Source organism: Phalangium opilio, unplaced genomic scaffold, assembly GCF_054372755.1.
Source record: "Phalangium opilio isolate 3A_F unplaced genomic scaffold, DU_Popi_V2 ptg000113l_1, whole genome shotgun sequence".
Lineage (NCBI taxonomy): Eukaryota > Metazoa > Arthropoda > Arachnida > Opiliones > Phalangiidae > Phalangium > Phalangium opilio.
The window spans coordinates 1,991,785-2,009,468 of record NW_028324209.1 but is presented as its reverse complement, the minus strand read 5'-3'; the positions used below and the strand labels follow the sequence as shown (position 1 = coordinate 2,009,468).

At 39.4% G+C, this 17,684-nt stretch overlaps 1 protein-coding gene across 5 annotated transcripts in view; it reads left to right on the top strand.

Annotated features, from left to right (window-relative positions):
• The window catches only part of LOC149623258 (uncharacterized), a 45,469-nt gene that overhangs the window by 14,141 nt on the left and 13,644 nt on the right, over positions 1 to 17,684 (top strand). Inside the window, exons 3-9 of one of the 5 annotated variants that reach the window (XM_089853212.1) lie at positions 6,575 to 6,646; positions 10,071 to 10,142; positions 11,508 to 11,579; positions 13,101 to 13,244; positions 14,093 to 14,164; positions 15,269 to 15,343; positions 16,481 to 16,552. In XM_089853212.1, coding sequence (XP_089709338.1) covers positions 6,575 to 6,646; positions 10,071 to 10,142; positions 11,508 to 11,579; positions 13,101 to 13,244; positions 14,093 to 14,164; positions 15,269 to 15,343; positions 16,481 to 16,552 — 579 coding nt within the window. The remainder of the gene's footprint in view (positions 1 to 6,574; positions 6,647 to 10,070; positions 10,143 to 11,507; positions 11,580 to 13,100; positions 13,245 to 14,092; positions 14,165 to 15,268; positions 15,344 to 16,480; positions 16,553 to 17,684) is intronic. The other 4 variants (XM_089853213.1, XM_089853214.1, XM_089853215.1 and 1 more) reach the window with 4 other exon arrangements.

Here is a 17,684-nt window from a genome sequence, read left to right as displayed (position 1 = left end):
TCTTCTGAAAAAACCTCTTTTTTTTTCTTTCTTTCGCCGACTTACAATAATAGAACCTCGAACAATGAACGTTAATATCGCGTGTTAAAATAAAATGGTTTCTTTTCGCTTAAAGAAACGGCTCCTCCTATCGTTGATACGAAACAATGCCAGTAAAAATAACGAACATTACCGCTTCTAACATCTCTCTGGATTTTTCTTCCTGAATTTTTTTTTAAAAGGGATATTTTACGGAAATACCTCTTTTTATCGTTTAGTTGAAACATTTTTAAAGGTTTTTCTCTTCCTAGTTTTGTCTGGAGAAGATAATGGATGTGGGGAAAGCTATTAAAATGAGGATGGGTCTAGGTAGTTTTTAAAGGGAGTCTGATCTAAATTTCTTCTTTCATATTCCATTTAAAAACCAATTTTATTGTTTAGCATTTTAATTTTTAATTAGACTACGGAATTTACTAATTAAATCTATTTATTTTCCCACCTAAGAGAAACCAAGAAAAGTAATTATCCTAATTAAATTTCAATACTAATTAGTTTCTTATTCTCTTTTGGTGTTGTAATTAAACAGCCACGTTTATAATCACCCACGTATAGTTAAAAAAAATCCTTAACTGCATTTAGCTCCTGAACGTAAATTAAAAACGCGAAGAAATAATTGGACCGAGGCTTAGCGAGTTAAAAAAAATATATTGAAACCAGAGGCGTAACTAGGGGTCAAAGTTCGCTGGTGTAATATTTCAGACACTTTCCTTAACGTCCCTCCTTGAAGACCATTCGACTGTTACAATTGTTCTTCTTTACATTCTTGGACAGACAGCCGGACAAGCTGGGCTCCTTAGCCAAGCCCAATCTTGTTTTGGACACTCGCCAATATTTTTTCACTTCATTCTTTGGGGTCTTATTGCCCTCCCCCAAGGGGTTGGACCCCCTTAGTTCCTTCTCGGATGGAGAACGCGTCAGAAAACCAGGGAGAGAGGAAGAGAAAATGGGAGACGGACTTCTTCCGGATCCTGTTTCTTTCCGTTGTCATGGTTACCATTTCTCTTCCTCTCTTTCTTCCCGCGCTTTCTATCGCACGCGTCAATCCCCCCTCTCCCTCTCTTTCTCTCTCTCTCTCTCTCCTCTTACCATCTTACAATCCATCCTTGATCGTCTTTATTTTCTTTCAAGGAACAGTGAATTATGTCTGTATGAAATTGTAAAAAGCCTCTTCGATTTAAAAAGCGGGCGGGCAACCCTCTGTATCGGGACATACAAGGAGGGTGATCCATTGCCGTCTCTGCGCAATCTCTGGGCCCAAACGCCTAGTGCGCAGGCCCCGAGAAGTGAGCTAAAAGTCAATGTTTTACCCCCGTGTCTTTCCCTCGAAGAGGCTTATGGATCCCCCCTCTCCCTCTCTTTCTCTCTCTCTCTCTCCTCTTACCATCTTACAATCCATCCTTGATCGTCTTTATTTTCTTTCAAGGAACAGTGAATTATGTCTGTATGAAATTGTAAAAAGCCTCTTCGATTTAAAAAGCGGGCAGGCAACCCTCGGTATCGGGACATACAAGGAGGGTGATCCATTGCCGTCTCTGCGCAATCTCTGGGCCCAAACGCCTAGTGCGCAGGCCCCGAGAAGTGAGCTAAAAGTCAATGTTTTACCCCCGTGTCTTTCCCTCGAAGAGGCTTATGGATCTAATAAACCCTATAGGATTAGGGGTATGAAAAAACTGAATAATAGCTTTGTAATTTATACAAAAACCGCAGCACGAGCAAGGGTATCGTTATTCTAGTACATCAAGGTCACTCAGAACTCGCTGTTTAAAGCTAGGTTCGCGAGGCGGACGTAAAAAATTGCCATCTGAATTTTTCTGGTGTATCAACGTCACTCAAAATTAATAAATTTGAAAGTTATTAAGGTTCGCTTGGTTTTTTACCAATATTTACTTCATTGCTGTTCCTCTTTAGAATTATAATGTCCAATTAGATTTATAGGAGCTGAATTATTAAAAATAGGTGAAGATTTATCTTAGAAATTTATTTATTTATCCACCGTTACTTTAAGTATGGCACCAGCTAGCTTTCTGGGCTATCTTGAAGCCGCCCATTGGATGTCACTGAACGAAATATTGGTTAGGAATAAATGCTTACCCAATTCTAAGAGGTCGTTTTCTCCGTATAGCTTCTTTGAGAATCCAAAGGATAGCCCTTTAAAAGTGACTAGCCAACTCCCCTAGATCCCGAGTCAAAGGCGTACCACACCACACATGCCTATATAGCAATTAGCGTCGGAATAATTTGCAAATAATTCCCCGGATAATTGATTAAGTTTAATGAATATTCTACATATCCTCTGGTGCTGTTGGCGGGGAATTGCGTTATACGTCGCGTTTAAAATTTAGGTCAAAAGATACGAACGGTGTACACACGTTGCGCGCCTGACTTTTCTCTCAGGGGTTAAAACTAAAAGCGAACGTGATGTATCTACGCGTTTAATGTCATTTGCTCATTTAAAATTAAACCCCTTTGGGGAAACCAATGTTTAGAAGAGCTGGTTTTTAATCAAAAATTATTGATTCGATTATTTAATTTGTTGATTAAACTAAACGCCACTGTGGACTAAAAATATCACGAGTGAGTTAGTCCAAGAAGTGATATCAGGAGTTCATAATAACCCGAAGTACGAAACTGGTTAAAAAGCCCGTAACAACAAAGTTTCGCCGTAAAGCTCAGCGGATTCATACACCGCTTAACTCCCAAAGAAATAGTTACCACATTTTTTAGCGCCCACGCGCATTAACTTACACACTTCCGGTTTAGTACTATTTTTATCTTGTGATTTTGGGAGCGAAAATGGCTCACGTCTGCTTCTGTGGGAACGGTGTAAATTAAGCCTTGGCTAAGAAGTAGGGTTTTAGTCGGGGTTTCTAGTTTTCTACAAAACATTTAAACGATCGTCAATGATGTTTTGTTGTGATATGTGAGAGCGAGAATTCCGTGGTTAAATTAAAACGGTTTGGACAAATTTATTCGCAGTATCTTTAATATAAGAATTGCAACGTGTTTCTACGTCCACCATATCGCCATATTTCTTTTCGACGGAGATCCCAGCCAACGGAAGTTTTGGAACGAAAACCAAGGAGCATAGATACCACTACGATATACTGTAAGGTTGTATGTCCATAAACAGGCTAATCCTTTCTATGCGCAACGACAGAATCTTGTTGTTCGCGATTTTTACCATTAGCTCTATGGCCAGTTTCATACTTCCCCCCCGAAGGGGGGTTATTATGAACTCCTGGTGATATCAAGTTTATTAGGGAGAAGGTATAAGATGCCTAAGTATTCGCGCGCCATAGTCCCAGTCCCCCTTTCAAAATACAAGGGGGGACGTAAAAGGAGGCCCCGGGCTATTTCGCCTCTCCTCAGTGGGAAAATACGTAATTTTAGTCATTCGCGTCGCGCTGACGTGAGTTTTCAAGAACCAATGAGATGCTGGTTGTAATTTAGAGGCGGGGATTAACTCCGGACCTACGTTTGGACTGGTGGTAAAGCTGGAAATGTGGCGAATTTATAACTTCTCCCTAATAAACTAGATATCACTTCTTGGTTAATCTTATCATAAGTTTGGTCTTACCATTAACGTGTTGTAGGAACCAAAGAACTTCTCGGTAGGAACGACCAGAATTACGGCTTAAGGTGCAGTTGTAGGAACGACTGAAATTACGGCTTAAGGTGCAGTTGTAGGAACGACTGGAATTACGGCTTAAGGTGCAGTTGTAGGAACGACTGGAATTACGGCTTAAGGTGCAGTTGTAGGAACGACTGGAATTACGGCTTAAGGTGCAGTTGTAGGAACGACTGGAATTACGGCTTAAGGTGCAGTTGTAGGAACGACTGGAATTACGGCTTAAGGTGCAGTTGTAGGAACGACTGGAATTACGGCTTAAGGTGCAGTTGTAGGAACGACTGGAATTACGGCTTAAGGTGCAGTTGTAGGAACGACTGGAATTACGGCTTAAGGTGCAGTTGTAGGAACGACTGGAATTACGGCTTAAAGGCCGACTTCCAGTGAAAAGGATTCTAGCGAACTGAAAACCGGGCATCGTGACTAACAATGGAGTATAACCGTGCCGATTTTCAAAGCCCCGCTGGGTCAAAAGTTGACTGAAAGCCGTGCAGTGTGGTTCTAACGAACTGAAGATGAACAACAGAAATCCTTTTAAATTTATTTCCTCTCGAATTTTTGCTTTCCCCTGAACGAAATTCTCTATTGTTCATCTTCAGTTCGTTAGAACCACACTGCACGGCTTCCAGTTAGCGAGAACCCTTCCAACATTTATCCCAGTGGGGATTCGAATATCTGTACGGTCGCCCCTTTGTTGGTCACGATGCTCGGTTTTCAGTTCGCTTGAAGTCGACCTTTAAGGTGCAGTTGTAGGAACGACTGGAATTAGGCTTTGTTTATTGCGCTAAAGTTATAGACCCGACTTGCTTTTAATTTTAAATTACGTTTATCTTCAGTCATCCCTTTGCAACGCAAAACTGATGTTCTTTTTCTGGGATTAAAATTTTTTCTTCTTTTTTAACTGTTAATGGAGTACACGTGTTTCCACTCACAGAGTTTAATAAACATCTGAAAGTTTTTGAAAGCGTAGGAAAACGTCGACCTAGAAGATGCCCTAGTTCCAGATTTTCTTCTGCTCGTTCTTATTTCATCCCTGAATCTCAAATCATCAAGCCCCTTTGTGCGAAGATGAGAGACATATAGTACCGTTTAACATTAGCAAAATGGACTTAAGATAAGCCTGGCAACCTCTTCATAAAGAGAGATTCAACTCAACTAGAACTGTCAGGAGAGTATGGCTTTGAAAAGAATAACATTAATTTGAAGTTATGATCACAGAAAGCACCTAGAGTCACGGATTTAAAAAAAACCTGTAGGAGAGAACGGGGTGCTATGTTCGTACTAAAACCATTGTATTTACGAGCGTTCCAGTATTTCAAGGTCATTGGAAATTTCTATAGCGGTGTTTATAGTAAATGCGAAAAAATTGAGACTAGGTCTTAAGTAATATCAAGAAGTGATATCTAGTTCATTAGGGAGAAGGTATAAGATGCCTTTGTATTCGCGCGCCATAGTCCCAGTCCCTCTTTCAAAATACAAGGGGGAACGTAAAAGGAGGCCGTGCTATTTCGTCTCTCCTCAGAACCAATGAGATGCTGATTGTAATTTAGAGGCGGGTATTAACTCGTTTGGACTGGAGATAAAGCTGGAAATGTGGCGAATTTATACCTTCTCCCTAGTAAACTAGATATCACTTCTTGCTAATATTTTAATCGCTCATAATTGCAATTATTAACGAACCGTAACCCGTGTTTAGTCACAAAATATATTTTATAAAATCTATAGAATCGATAATTTCAACTATATATGCGCAAATTCTCGCGGCTTTTAAAACCTTTTTGAAAAAACCTGAACGAAATTCGGAAAAATAAGATAAATTTCATCAATTCAGCAAGAGAAAAGTATTAAAATAATCCATGCGTAATTTCTGTCTCGGATAGTCTGGAAAACGTGCCAATCTCAAAGCCATTCATTCAAAAAAAGAGGAAGGCTTCAAAGCGGCACGTAAAAACAAACTGAACGAAAAAAAACCTCCAAAAATAAAAAAAAAATAATAAAACAAATCCGAAAGGGATTATTGACGTTTGTATATACGTGGTGAGATTCAAGCGCAGCGCAGCTATAAATTCTTTTTTCGCGCCTCACTCACTCTCTCTCTCTCTCACTCCCGATGCTCCATTTTGCCTCCAAGCTGAGGTACTCTAGGTTCTCTCTGTTTTATTTTCTTTTTTTTTTATACCACCTCTCTTTCCAGCAGCGAGGCCTAGCTAGCTAGCTATCCGAGAGCGATAAGAAATGAAAAATTATTTCGGGCTGACTCCTGAACCTTACTTTGCCTTTGCCTTAGGCTAGGGCACTTTAGGAATATATAGGGTACCGAAGCCGGCGGCTCAAAAGTAGGGCCCAGATAAGGAGGAGGTCTTTCCTATTCTTTCTCTCTCAATTGTTATGTAGGTCTTTTTTTCGCGTATCAGATTCTAGTGTGGAGGAGATGTGAATGCGTACTTATGTTTATGAACTTCTGAGAAATCGTTTTTGGTTCAGTTTCTTTTAAAGTCTTTTGGGTTATATAAGTTAATGTTCCATAAGTATAACGGTACCTGTACTTCTTAATGCCTTCGAGCTTGTTCGAGAACGACGCGAGAATTGACTTCATTCGGTTTTGCAGTCCATCTTCCTATTCAGTCTAAGCCTTTAGACAGCGCCTCACAATCTATGACGTTTCACCTACGTCACTATATGACACGCTCTCTTTAACCAATTTAATTAAACACTCTAATTATAACTCGTAACTCTTTTTTTGTAAATATCTTAGAACATTTTTGACTCAAAATCGTACCCTACCACCCTTTTTTTGAACACCCTGTATATAATCTATTTTATTGAAAAAGTTTATATAAATTGAAACTAAATTTTTGTGCCTAAATTAATTACTATTAACTAATTAAGATATATTTTCTTTTACAGAGATCTGAGTAAAAATTCCATCTCGAGCCTGCCACCCGAAACTTTCAGCAATCTTGAGGATCTTCAAGAATTGTAAGTTTTAATTTCACTCGATCAATAAATACATTTCCAAGTAAAAAGAAAAGGAACGCGATATATCTTATGGCCTTATTTAAGAGATTAAACTGTAGCTTTAAACCTTTTGCAACCGAACTAAGCCTTTGCTAACCTAAAACAATAACTCTTTCGTCTTTCCTAGCTCTTTCTAGGAGTGTATAGTAACAAAACAAAACTAATCCATCTAAAGTTAAATTACTTTAAAGTTCAACGGAGTCCGCGCAACTTGGGATCCGGTGCCATAAACATCCTTTAACTAAATCCCCTCCTATTTATACTTACAATGGATTTAATTCTGTTTAGTGCTTTTAAGAGTTTGGCTGCAAGGCGAACTATAATCTTGTAGACATCCTTTTAGTCTATTTAAATGATGTTAGGTTAGCAGACTTTTACTTCCCACGCCTAGCTCGTGTTTTCCAAGTTATCTATAACGCTAACTCACGCTACAAAATTGCAACTTGCTGGGCAAAAGTTTCTAACAAACATATAGTATACCAAAGGCAAATAGAATTAACAGAAAGTGAGGAATCACTGTTGTGGATAAAAACCGAAAGCCTTAAAGGCCGACTTCCAGCGAACGATATTTGTAAAAGCTTAAGACGGAAATGAACTTTGACTTTTAAGTCGAGCAAAAAATTTCTGAGTGGAAAAGAAGAAAGAATCTGTTTTTAAATTAATCAAATTAAATTAATTGGGGCAGGGGTTAAAGAAATGTGACGTGGTTTTCAGGGGAGGGCTCTTAGAAAACGTGACAAAGCGTGATCTGGGGGACGGGGGGGTCAGAAAATGCCATTTTTTGCGTGACGTAGTTTATGGACGGTCCCAAAGGGTTCTAGCGAACTGAAAACCGAGCATTGAGACTAACAATGGGGAGACCGTGCCGATTTTCGAATCCCGTTGCAAAGGTTGGAAGGGTTCTAGCTAACTGAAAGCCGTGCAATGTGGTTCTAGCCAACTGAAGATGAACAATAGAAATCCTTTTAAATTTATTTCCTCTCGAATTTTCGCTTTCCCCTGAAGGAAATTCTGTGTTGTGTATCTTCAGTTCGCTATACCACATTGCACGACTTTCAATTAGCTAGAACTCTTCCATCTTTTACCCCAGCGGGGATTCGAAAATCGGCACGGTCTCTCCATTGTTAGACTCGATGCTCGGTTTTCAGTTCGCTAGAACTCTTTTCGCTGGAAGTCGGCCTTTAAGTAGTAATACTCGCTATGACGTTTACTACGATATCTTAATCTCTTTCTCTTAAGCTTATTTGGTCTAATTTATTATTATATCTCTCTGGGGAAAGTTATTCGGCTTTTGAGGTATTTGCGGAATGTGTTTGATTTTTATAAATTATCATAGATTTCCTAGTTTGCTTTCCCGCCTACTCGCGCTATCTAAAGTTTTAGTTCCCTAGTATACCGCGGGAGGCAGTAAATACATTTTTACGTGAATGAACGTGCCAACGTTTTTCATACTTCCTCGCTTGCCGTTACTTCTATTTGCATTTGATACTACGTGATCCATCCAGTCTATGCTGGTGTTATTTATTTATGAGGTACATGTACCCCGTGCCTTTACGAAATTGAGGCTTGTAACTTTTTATAGACCCAAATGAGCCTATGCTACGTATTTCTAGTAGGCTTGAAACTGTATTTTGTATATCCCCTCACCTTTCAACGCATTGGCTCTACCCCAATGGACGCGAGTCAATCTAGTCAAAGTGGCCAAGGCACTTAGCCTAACTGTTACGTACCCCGATAGGCCTATCTTTGACGTTGCGTATAAACTCTGTTCATATTCCTGGCCAGAGCAATGGCTGTCATCGATTTCAGGGAAACCCCCCACTCTTACAATTTTGGCGGGAACTCGTTTCTTAATACAGCCATTAGGCCTAATGGCACGTAGAGTCCACCCCTATATATAGCCACTCTTTTTCCAACACCTCTTGACGTTCCTCGTATATACCCTCTCTTTTGAGGTCTTTTTATATCGGAAAGACTGCTTCGGGCATCTCGAAACTATTGTGGAAAAAGTGTTTGGGTTGGTTTAGTTGGCCGACTCCATCGGTGCCAGCCATAGATGACGTCTATATATAGAGACGGAATAAGAGCCAATCTAAAATAGAATTGAAGAAGGGGGATTGAGATTCAGAAAGATCCATTTTAGGGTCTTTTATCTGGCTGGCTTATCACGAACGGACACAGGGTTGCTACAATATCTGGAAAATCTGAAATTCAATTCTGAAAATGGTTGTCCTATAGTAATACTAGCATGAGTTATTTTAGGTAATATCAGAAGTGAGATGAGACTAGAAGTGAAGGGCTCTAGCATTGATAGTGAATCCTGGCACTAGTGAACAAATTTGAGGATTTTATGCCGCTTCCCTAGCGCCTACACTACTGAGAAAAAAATTGGTCGAGTTCCAAAAACATTTCCTACCCCCTCAACCTAAAGCGGCCGAACACGGACGCAGCTCCTTGAATCTAGTTCGGCCGTCTACCACCGCGAGCGTCTCAATTTTTGGAGGGAAAATTCATAAAACCGCTACTAGAGGGCCAACCGTTCGTGTGTTATCAAGAATATTCACTTTCGCCGAGTGAAGAATTTGGTTAGCTCGATACTTCTAGTCTCATCTCACTTCTGGTTATTTTTATATCGCTCTAGCGCACACCTCCCAGATGGCCTCCTCACAGCTTTTAGAGAGAGAATACTTCCAACAAAGCAGACTATGGCCGCTTAGAGGCGGCGGAGCGCTAATTTTCTCCTGATTGGCTACTTGAAGTTATCGGGGGGGGGGTGATAAAAACAGGACTCCCCTCAAACTTTGTAGAAAGCAGGGCTAAAGTTAAATTTTGACCCAAGCATTATACTCTCTTCTATTTTCTCTTGATATTAGCCATTTTTAGACTCGACAAATGTGGGAAAATCGGTCAGGGAAAATAACTTCGGCGGTCAGACAAAATCTGTGGTAACCCTGGAGATGTGAGTCAATCCGAAGTTGCTCTTAGGCTGAAAGTATCTTCCAATATAGTTCTGATTACACTGCAAGGTGACGTAATATCGAAAATCTCTGGGGTCCATTATGACAATATCACGTATGGGGTCAATTGAATTCGATCCTCCACTATTTTCTCTCGAGAATATCTGGACACTAGTATACTTAGACCTAAACTACTTTCATATCTAATATATCTATTAGGCTTTAAATTGTTTATTCCTCCGCCGTATCGTTTTTAGTTCATTCTTTCTCTCTTTCTCTTGGATGGTAATAACCATAACATACAGAAATACCCTTATCTCTCTCTCTCTCTCTCTCTCTCTCTCTCTCTCTCTCTCTCTCTCTCTCTCTCTCTCTCTCTCTCTCTCCCCCCCCTCCCTCTCTCTCTCTCCCCCCCTCCCCCCCCCTAGAAACTTGGGTTCCAACAATTTGACGCAATTGCACAGGGATGTCTTTTCTGGACTGGAGAGACTCAAGACTTTGTGAGTTTCGGTTTTATCTTGTATACCATACTAGCTGTTCTGATTTGCTAAAGTAGTTACTCAAATGCTTATGTCCAGTATATGTTTGAGTCCACTTACACTCAGACTCGTACGTAATGCTCTCTGACTCTCTCTCTCCTTTTCCTTAACTCCGGGTTCTCGTAAACCCGTCCTCGCTATCTCTTCAGGGACGCTTTCAGCCTCTGAGAGTCCCTTCTCTCTTGCACGCTCTTGCTCTTCCCTAACCCATCTTCATCCCAAACTAAATTCCAATGTACATTCGTCTCTTGAGGCGATGCGAGTAGCCGGATAGAAACGAATTTTGCGGATAATTTTGTATACACCCCCGGTTTTCCCAGAGAATGTAATTTATGTTCTAACATTAGTCTTATTTTTGAACAGAACTTTTGAGTTATTTTTTTTTCTTTGGGGGTTTGTTTGTTAACTTAAAAATGTAATATATTTTCCGCGGATTTTTCCCAAACCACTTGAAATTATGGAAGGAGGAGCTCGGGGAGTTCGTTTTAAAGGAATTGCTCTTTACCAATGAGGGAAATTTATTTAACTTTATTTATTTATTTATTTCTTTGTGTCAAAGGATGAATAGACCAGGCTAGATCTTGACTTTGAGATTTAGTGTATGTGATTTTTTTTTTGGTTTATGTTTGGAGATGTATTGGGGTTTTTTTTATTGTCAATTGGTAAAAAATAGGTCTGACTTCCATTAGGAATTTCTTCCGGTTCCGGGTCAATTTTGACTTCTTGCTATTTATATTTAGATGTCAAAATAGGATCAAAGGGATACTGAACTGTTTATAGTTTATGGTTACCATTGTTCAGGGAATTCAATTTTAGTGGGTACCATTTATTGGCATTACGAAAAGTTCAACATTTGATATTACAGCTTTGCACGTAACAATAAATATAATCTGAAAAGTTGATTCGTAGAAGTACTATTCTTAAAAATATACTGTCAACGTTGGCCAACTGCTGGCCTATAAGTTAAGGGATGATAACGGTAAATAGTCGTGGACTTTGATTATAAACATTTTGTGTGGCAAGCGTGTTTTTACCAAATTATATAGTACACTATCCCTTTGAGTTTGAGAAGCTGATTACCTCATCACCTCAGACTACTCTTCCGTATTTTCTTCAACACCAACTTTGATCCCAACTCCCTCTTTCACTCGGTACTTACCCCGTGCATTTTCCTTCCCAAGTAGTTGGCGTAGTCTCCGGACCCCAACCTCTTAGAAGCGAGCGAGTCCCAAAGTCTTAAAGGTTACACTCCCGGGTGCAAAATCCCCTTCATCATCGCGACTTCCTAATTAGCGTAATTAGCTTAATTAGCTTAATTTCTTTCAGGTCTCTTCACGATAACTCGTTTTCCCTCATCCCAACTGACTCTTTCTACCATCTCTCGCGTCTCGAAGCTCTGTGAGTGTGTCTTGCTCGTTCTTCTCTTTCTCTCGCTTCTGGAAAACTGTCTTTCTATTCTATATAATTTCTTTTTTTTTTAACCCTAACCCATCCCCGAAGAGCGTATCTTTCCGCATCCCTTAAGTTTAGGCTAAAGTTCTCCCTTCTCCATCCTTTTCATTTCGAGCTTCCCGCGTTTCATCCCTAACAGATCCGTGCTCCGAATAATTAGACCTATAATCGATGACTTTCCTCCTATATTGGTCACCCTCTTACCATCCCATATTCATTCTCCCGCCCTAGAAATCACCCTCTAACATCCCTATTCCTTCCTTGGGCCTTAATCCGTATTTCTATCGGGGCGCATTTGGATATCTAGCGGATTCTTTGACCCCCTTTTCCCAGTATTTTCTCCTTCTAACATCGTGTGGCTGCTTGGCTCGTGCGCGTTTCTAACTCTTCGCAGCCCCGTCTTGGTTGGTCTCTTGCTCTATTTATTTTATCTTCTTTCCCGCCAAATCTGTTCCCCATGTCGAGTTCCCATCCATTAGGGATACTGGGATATTACAGTGGGACCAACAGGGCTGGACAAATCTAAAAAAAACTATCGGAGATTTCTGTTCCGCTATTTCGTATTTATTTTTTCCTTCGAACTGTTGATAGAGCTTAATGTTTTATCGATGCGCATTTTCATTTTTACTTTCTGTCAACTTAACTGAAGTTTTGTGTTCTGTTGCGTAAATGTACTTGCTCATAATAAGGTTAACTTCTTATTCCAGGAAGGTTAAGCTTAATTAGTAATTTAGGTGATTAGGCTTAGATAATTAGTTTTGATTGCATAATTAGTTTAAATTAGTCTTGGAACTTTTTAAAATCTACGCAAATTTTAGTTTGGGGATTATGTAAGATTTAGATGTTTGAGTTTAAAATTTCTCGTGGTCAAGTCTTGGGAAGATTTATGCTTATTCATTCAGTTTTTGGAATTTAGGGTTAAGAAACGAAATACGTCAGTAAAACAACCCTCCCTTCTCGAAGTTCAACTTAACCTCGTTCGTCTTTCTGTCAAATTTTTCGAAAAAGAAAAATGTTACGCGATTGTCAAAGTTATCGAACCCTGTATTTAACTTTTGAGTTAAGTCTTTTCATTCAAAGCCTATCCATACACCGAAATATTCGCCGACTATAGAAGTAAATATAGTATTTATTTCCACAGTCTGAGTTGTATTATAAAAGAAAACGTATCCTGTCAACATCTTGAAGGCAAGACAGCGGCAAAAACCTACCCACCAGCTTTTGTATTGAATTTACTCTAGTCAATGACCCCGAAGGAATAGAAAATAAATACGTATAGAAGCAAAATAATCACCAATATCTATGCTACTCCTCCCCCTCTATTCGATTTTTTTTTTTTGCGAGCGCGTTGATACCATTAAATTCCCTAGGCACCGTTTTTTGATAGGGTTATTCTTTCTGTTTTTGGCATGGAAGAAAAGATTTTTGTCGGACTTAACGAAATTCTCGCGCTGGTTTATACCCTAGGCGGTTGAGCGGCAACCAGATTTCCAACGTCACTTCGGACTCAGTTGCCTCTTTGACGAACCTAGTTCGACTCTTTCTGGACCAAAATAGGCTTAGCGAAGTCCCCGTATTGGCTTTGCAATCGCTCGACAAGTTAGATGTATTGTAAGTGTCCTATATAGATATATATCGTCCGCTTTTTGTACAGTGTCCAGTGTTTCTTTTTTCCTTCGCAAGACAAACATTAGGCTTAACGTACTGGTATAAATATTGTTGTTGGGTTTTTGTTTTATGTCCAGGCTTATCCCTAAATAGGCTTAGCAGATATTCCCTGTGCAGAATCATCGGGTTTGTTTTATTTGCGGTATCGACATTTACCGAACGTCTTTTAGGCCTAATTTCATAAGGGTCGTAGACACGTGTGTTGTCTGAAAATGCTGACGCCTCTTAAAACTAGGTTCTCTTAAGTATCTCCGAGTTGAAGATAGAACCGTGACATAAGCACTTTTATGATGTTAAAATTAGGCTTAGCGCCTGTGATACGTTACATTCTCCAGGGTGCAATTCCATCGACAACTTTAGCAATATCTAATCAACTCTGCCGAAACTTTGGCAAACTTTTCGATAGGCAAAGTTAAACAGACGAGGCCTACAGGTAGTCCAGTATTATTATTTTATCGCTTTGTCTGCTTCTCGTAAAAGCCGAGTCCTAGATTGTGTTTATTTCCCCTGGGTGGTTTTCTTAACTAATTTCGGGTGTTATGATTTGCTCCTTATCAACAATCCAAGTTGACACCAAACCAATCAAGTTCCTTTGTAGTAAAATCAATTAGGGTTATAAGGGTAGGGCACCTTTAACTTCAGCGCATACTCGGGGTGGAACCTAAGGGAATAAAAATCGGCAATACTTCCAGCCCTCTGAATACCGTAATTACAATCTAGGCCTAACTATGCAAGCCAAGGCTTATCAGACAGTTTTTTTTTATATTTCGTTCTTTTTTTTCGTCACTCAGGAATTTGGCGACCAATCAAATTCGTTCGCTTCCGGGAGGGGCGTTCCGGAACTTGACCAAGCTCGTTATTCTGTAAGTTATCGAAAGTCGTTACGTTATTATGACGTTAAGAGCTAGTCAGTAGCCGCCGCACCAGGAGCTGTTAGGAAAAAAGGGGTTTCTAGCTCCCCAACTCTTTTAAGTACTTTTAGATTAAGCCGATATATGCCAAGTACTGGCTGAGAGGGTACCCGAGCCATTTTTCCTCCTTCCCTTCCAATGTTATCCCAATATAATGTGTAATGTGTTTCTTTTTTGGGTTTCCTTTTTATGGTCACTTAATTCATTCTATCGACTAGCTGACTCCTTTGGGGTTAGGGTTATACGGGGTCAAACTCGAATTAAGTCTTATAAGCTTAAATCAGTTAGATTAGATTGTTTGTTTTAGGATATGGGTCGTGTTTGTGATGTAACGAATTTATTTGGTTTCGGAATGTAGTTTCTCGTTTTACTCTCATTTTTTTGGATAAGTTTAAGATGCGGGACATGGGATTTTGGTACGAATTTAATTCGATCACGATGAGGTTATTTTTAATGCGAAGTTTGTGATACTTGTAGTTCTTACTCCACATTATGTCCAGTTTTATCTGGTATCATAAATTTTTGTCAAATTATATTAGTTCAAAAGTTATGGCAAGTTTAATTTTGGCCTAGTATGGGACATGTGTAATATTTTGCTTCTATCATGCGTTCATAAGATATGTTCCATAAGTTTATCGCTGGTTACTGAGTTTATCACGAAGTGACGTAGGTGAAACGACATAGATTCTCATAAAACGACGCCTGGTGAGGCGCTGTCAAAGTCTTAGTACAGACTAAATAGGAAGATGGACAGCAAAACCGCGTGTTGTCAATTCTCGCTTGTCGTTCTCGAACTAGCTCTCATTAGTAAGTCTCTAGCATTACAAAGTATATGAAGTGTCATACTTATGGAACATATCTTAAAAACTTATGTAACTATCGCCGTGAGATTTTAAACGCGTGTCTCGTGATACTTGCGACAATTACTCTACCTAATGTATAGTTTTAACTGGTACCTTCAATTTTATTCTAAGTACCTTCGATCAAAAGTTATGACCAGTTTAAGTTCGGGCCAAATTCGGACGAAATTATATATATTTATTCCGTATATTACAGGTTCCTAAAGGAAAACAAAATCGATAACGTATCAGACGATGCTTTCGCCGGTCTAGAGGACTCCCTTCAGATACTGTAAGCTAATTTTTAACACTGAACTAACATTCCAGACTCTAGCATTTCTCGTTAAGCCCAAATCTATTAACGATTGAATTCACCTCGTTCAAATGTCATTCCAACGCATCTAACGTTGTTCCAGTATTCGTGTTCCAGGACAAATTTAATTATTTGTAAGAGTTAGGCTTAACTATGTACTATTATACGTATAGTCTGGAATTATACCAGGAATTCTGATGTTAAAACGCGCGAAAATTTGGCGGGCCCATTAGCGCGTGGTTTAACGACTGCTCTTGTTTACTCAATATCAGGGTTTTAGGAGATACCTTGTCGGGTGTCGCGCTCGAGCCCTGGATTCCAGAAAAGCTTGACAAACTTCAAACTTTGACTCGACTCTCTCTCTCTAGAGATACGAAAGGGCTTGCGTTTTAGCCATTTTAGAACCAGAACTATAGGCTATAATTAAAGCGTGTTCATTAAGTTAATTGAAAGATTACGCTCCTCTTTTCACACCCCTAACAACGGTTTAACATTAGTTTTAGCAGAAGTATATAATAATTCAGTTCGAGAGAAGTGTACCACAAAGCGGGGTAATTGTAACATGATTCTTCCCAACATCATTTTACATTTGGAGCAAGGTTACTAAACCGAATCACATACGCGATAAATGGTTCCCCCTTCATTACTCTATTAGCGCTGCTTAACTATTTGCCAAGGCGCATGCGCTTGTGCGTTTTGTCCCACGTCAAGGCAATCAAGGTTTGTGAGTTGATTGCAGAGGATTTAGAAGCAAACAGTTATTGAATACACCCTTGTACGGTACGATGCCCATCTAAAGTTTGTTGAGCAGGAGAGCAAACTTAAAGGGTTAGCCTGGAAAGAATCATGTTACATAACTGAAGTATTAAGAGGATACAGAGTGGGATCCTTCTTCTATTATCCCCTTCTGGTTTTAACCATGGACTTCGTATTTCTAAACAGAAGATCAGAAGTAATTTTTGGCAGAAATTAATTTTTAAAAATATTTTAGGCCTTGTTGCAAAAGTTACACGTTTGAAACGTGTATTTTGGTTTGGGGGGTATTGGGAAATGTTATCTATCGAATTTATAGTGTTTTTCAAACTTTGGTAAAGAAATACAGTAATATCTTTCCAGTGAAATCAACAATAACCGTCTACGAGGAATTCCCGGCAAAGCAATTCGAGGTCTACGTGCTCTGCGAGAATTGTAAGTCTCTCTCTTTTCTCACGGTTGCAATCTTAAATTGGGAACAATTCCCCATAGAAACCCGTTCTTAAACCGGGCAAAATCAGCTTCTTTCTAAGTTAGCGCGATTTAATTTCGAAAGTTCTTCCCAATGTCTTCTCAGATCTTTACAAAGTTCATAATTGGTTTTTTTAGAGCCAGAACTATTATAGAAAATCTCGGAAAAGTTTCTTAGTTGCGCTAAAACAATTCAGCAATAAATTGCTCCAAATCGGCCTGTTGTAGATTGAAATGTTGAGGGGAAATACCATCCCATTACTTAATGAAACCAGATATAGAAGGGTGGGAAACTATCTTAACCATTCCATCTACAAAACATACCAACTGTTCTATTCGTAAAAGCATAAGTTCTGTTCCATAAGTTTGTCACTGGTTACTGAGAGCTTGTCACGAAGTGACGTAGGTGAAAGGTCATAGTGTCTCGTAAATCTATGAGGCGCTGTTAAAGGATTAGTACAGGCTAAATATTTAGGAAGATGGACTGCAAAACCGAGTGTAGTCTGCAATTATCGCTTGTCGTTTTCCAACTAGCTCGAGCTGTAAGTCTCTAGCATTACCAAGTGTAGGAAGTGTCATACTTAGTGGAACATATCTTATAAACTTGTTTTGAAAGGTTTACCAGTTTAGTAATTTCATTCCGAAAAATCTCGTTCAGAAAAACGATAAAATCTTATTAAATATCTAAAATGAAATAGATCCAGAAGGTCATAACCTTCTAAAAGGAATGCCACACTTTATTACTAACTGACTCTGGAACTAAAATATATTTAACGTTTGAGAAAACTCTACCAATGTTATATCGCTGACCGCGCGTCCATGGCGTCAGCTGTTCGGTTTCCTTACGCGGATAGATAGTTTCTCCTAGAAAATCAACTCGAGTTTCTCCAGGGACATTTTTCTAGCTCTTTCTCTGTCTTTTCCCACCCAGCCTTTTGGTATTTTTAAGAAAAGGAAGGCCTAACGGAAAGAACAAGAGCTGATTTGACCCGAGGGAATTGAGGATAACTCGCTCGTATACAAGCTAGTCACGCGGAACTCAAAGCTGCAGCCATACCGAGTTACGGATATCTTCAGTTTCCCTCTGTTTTTCCTC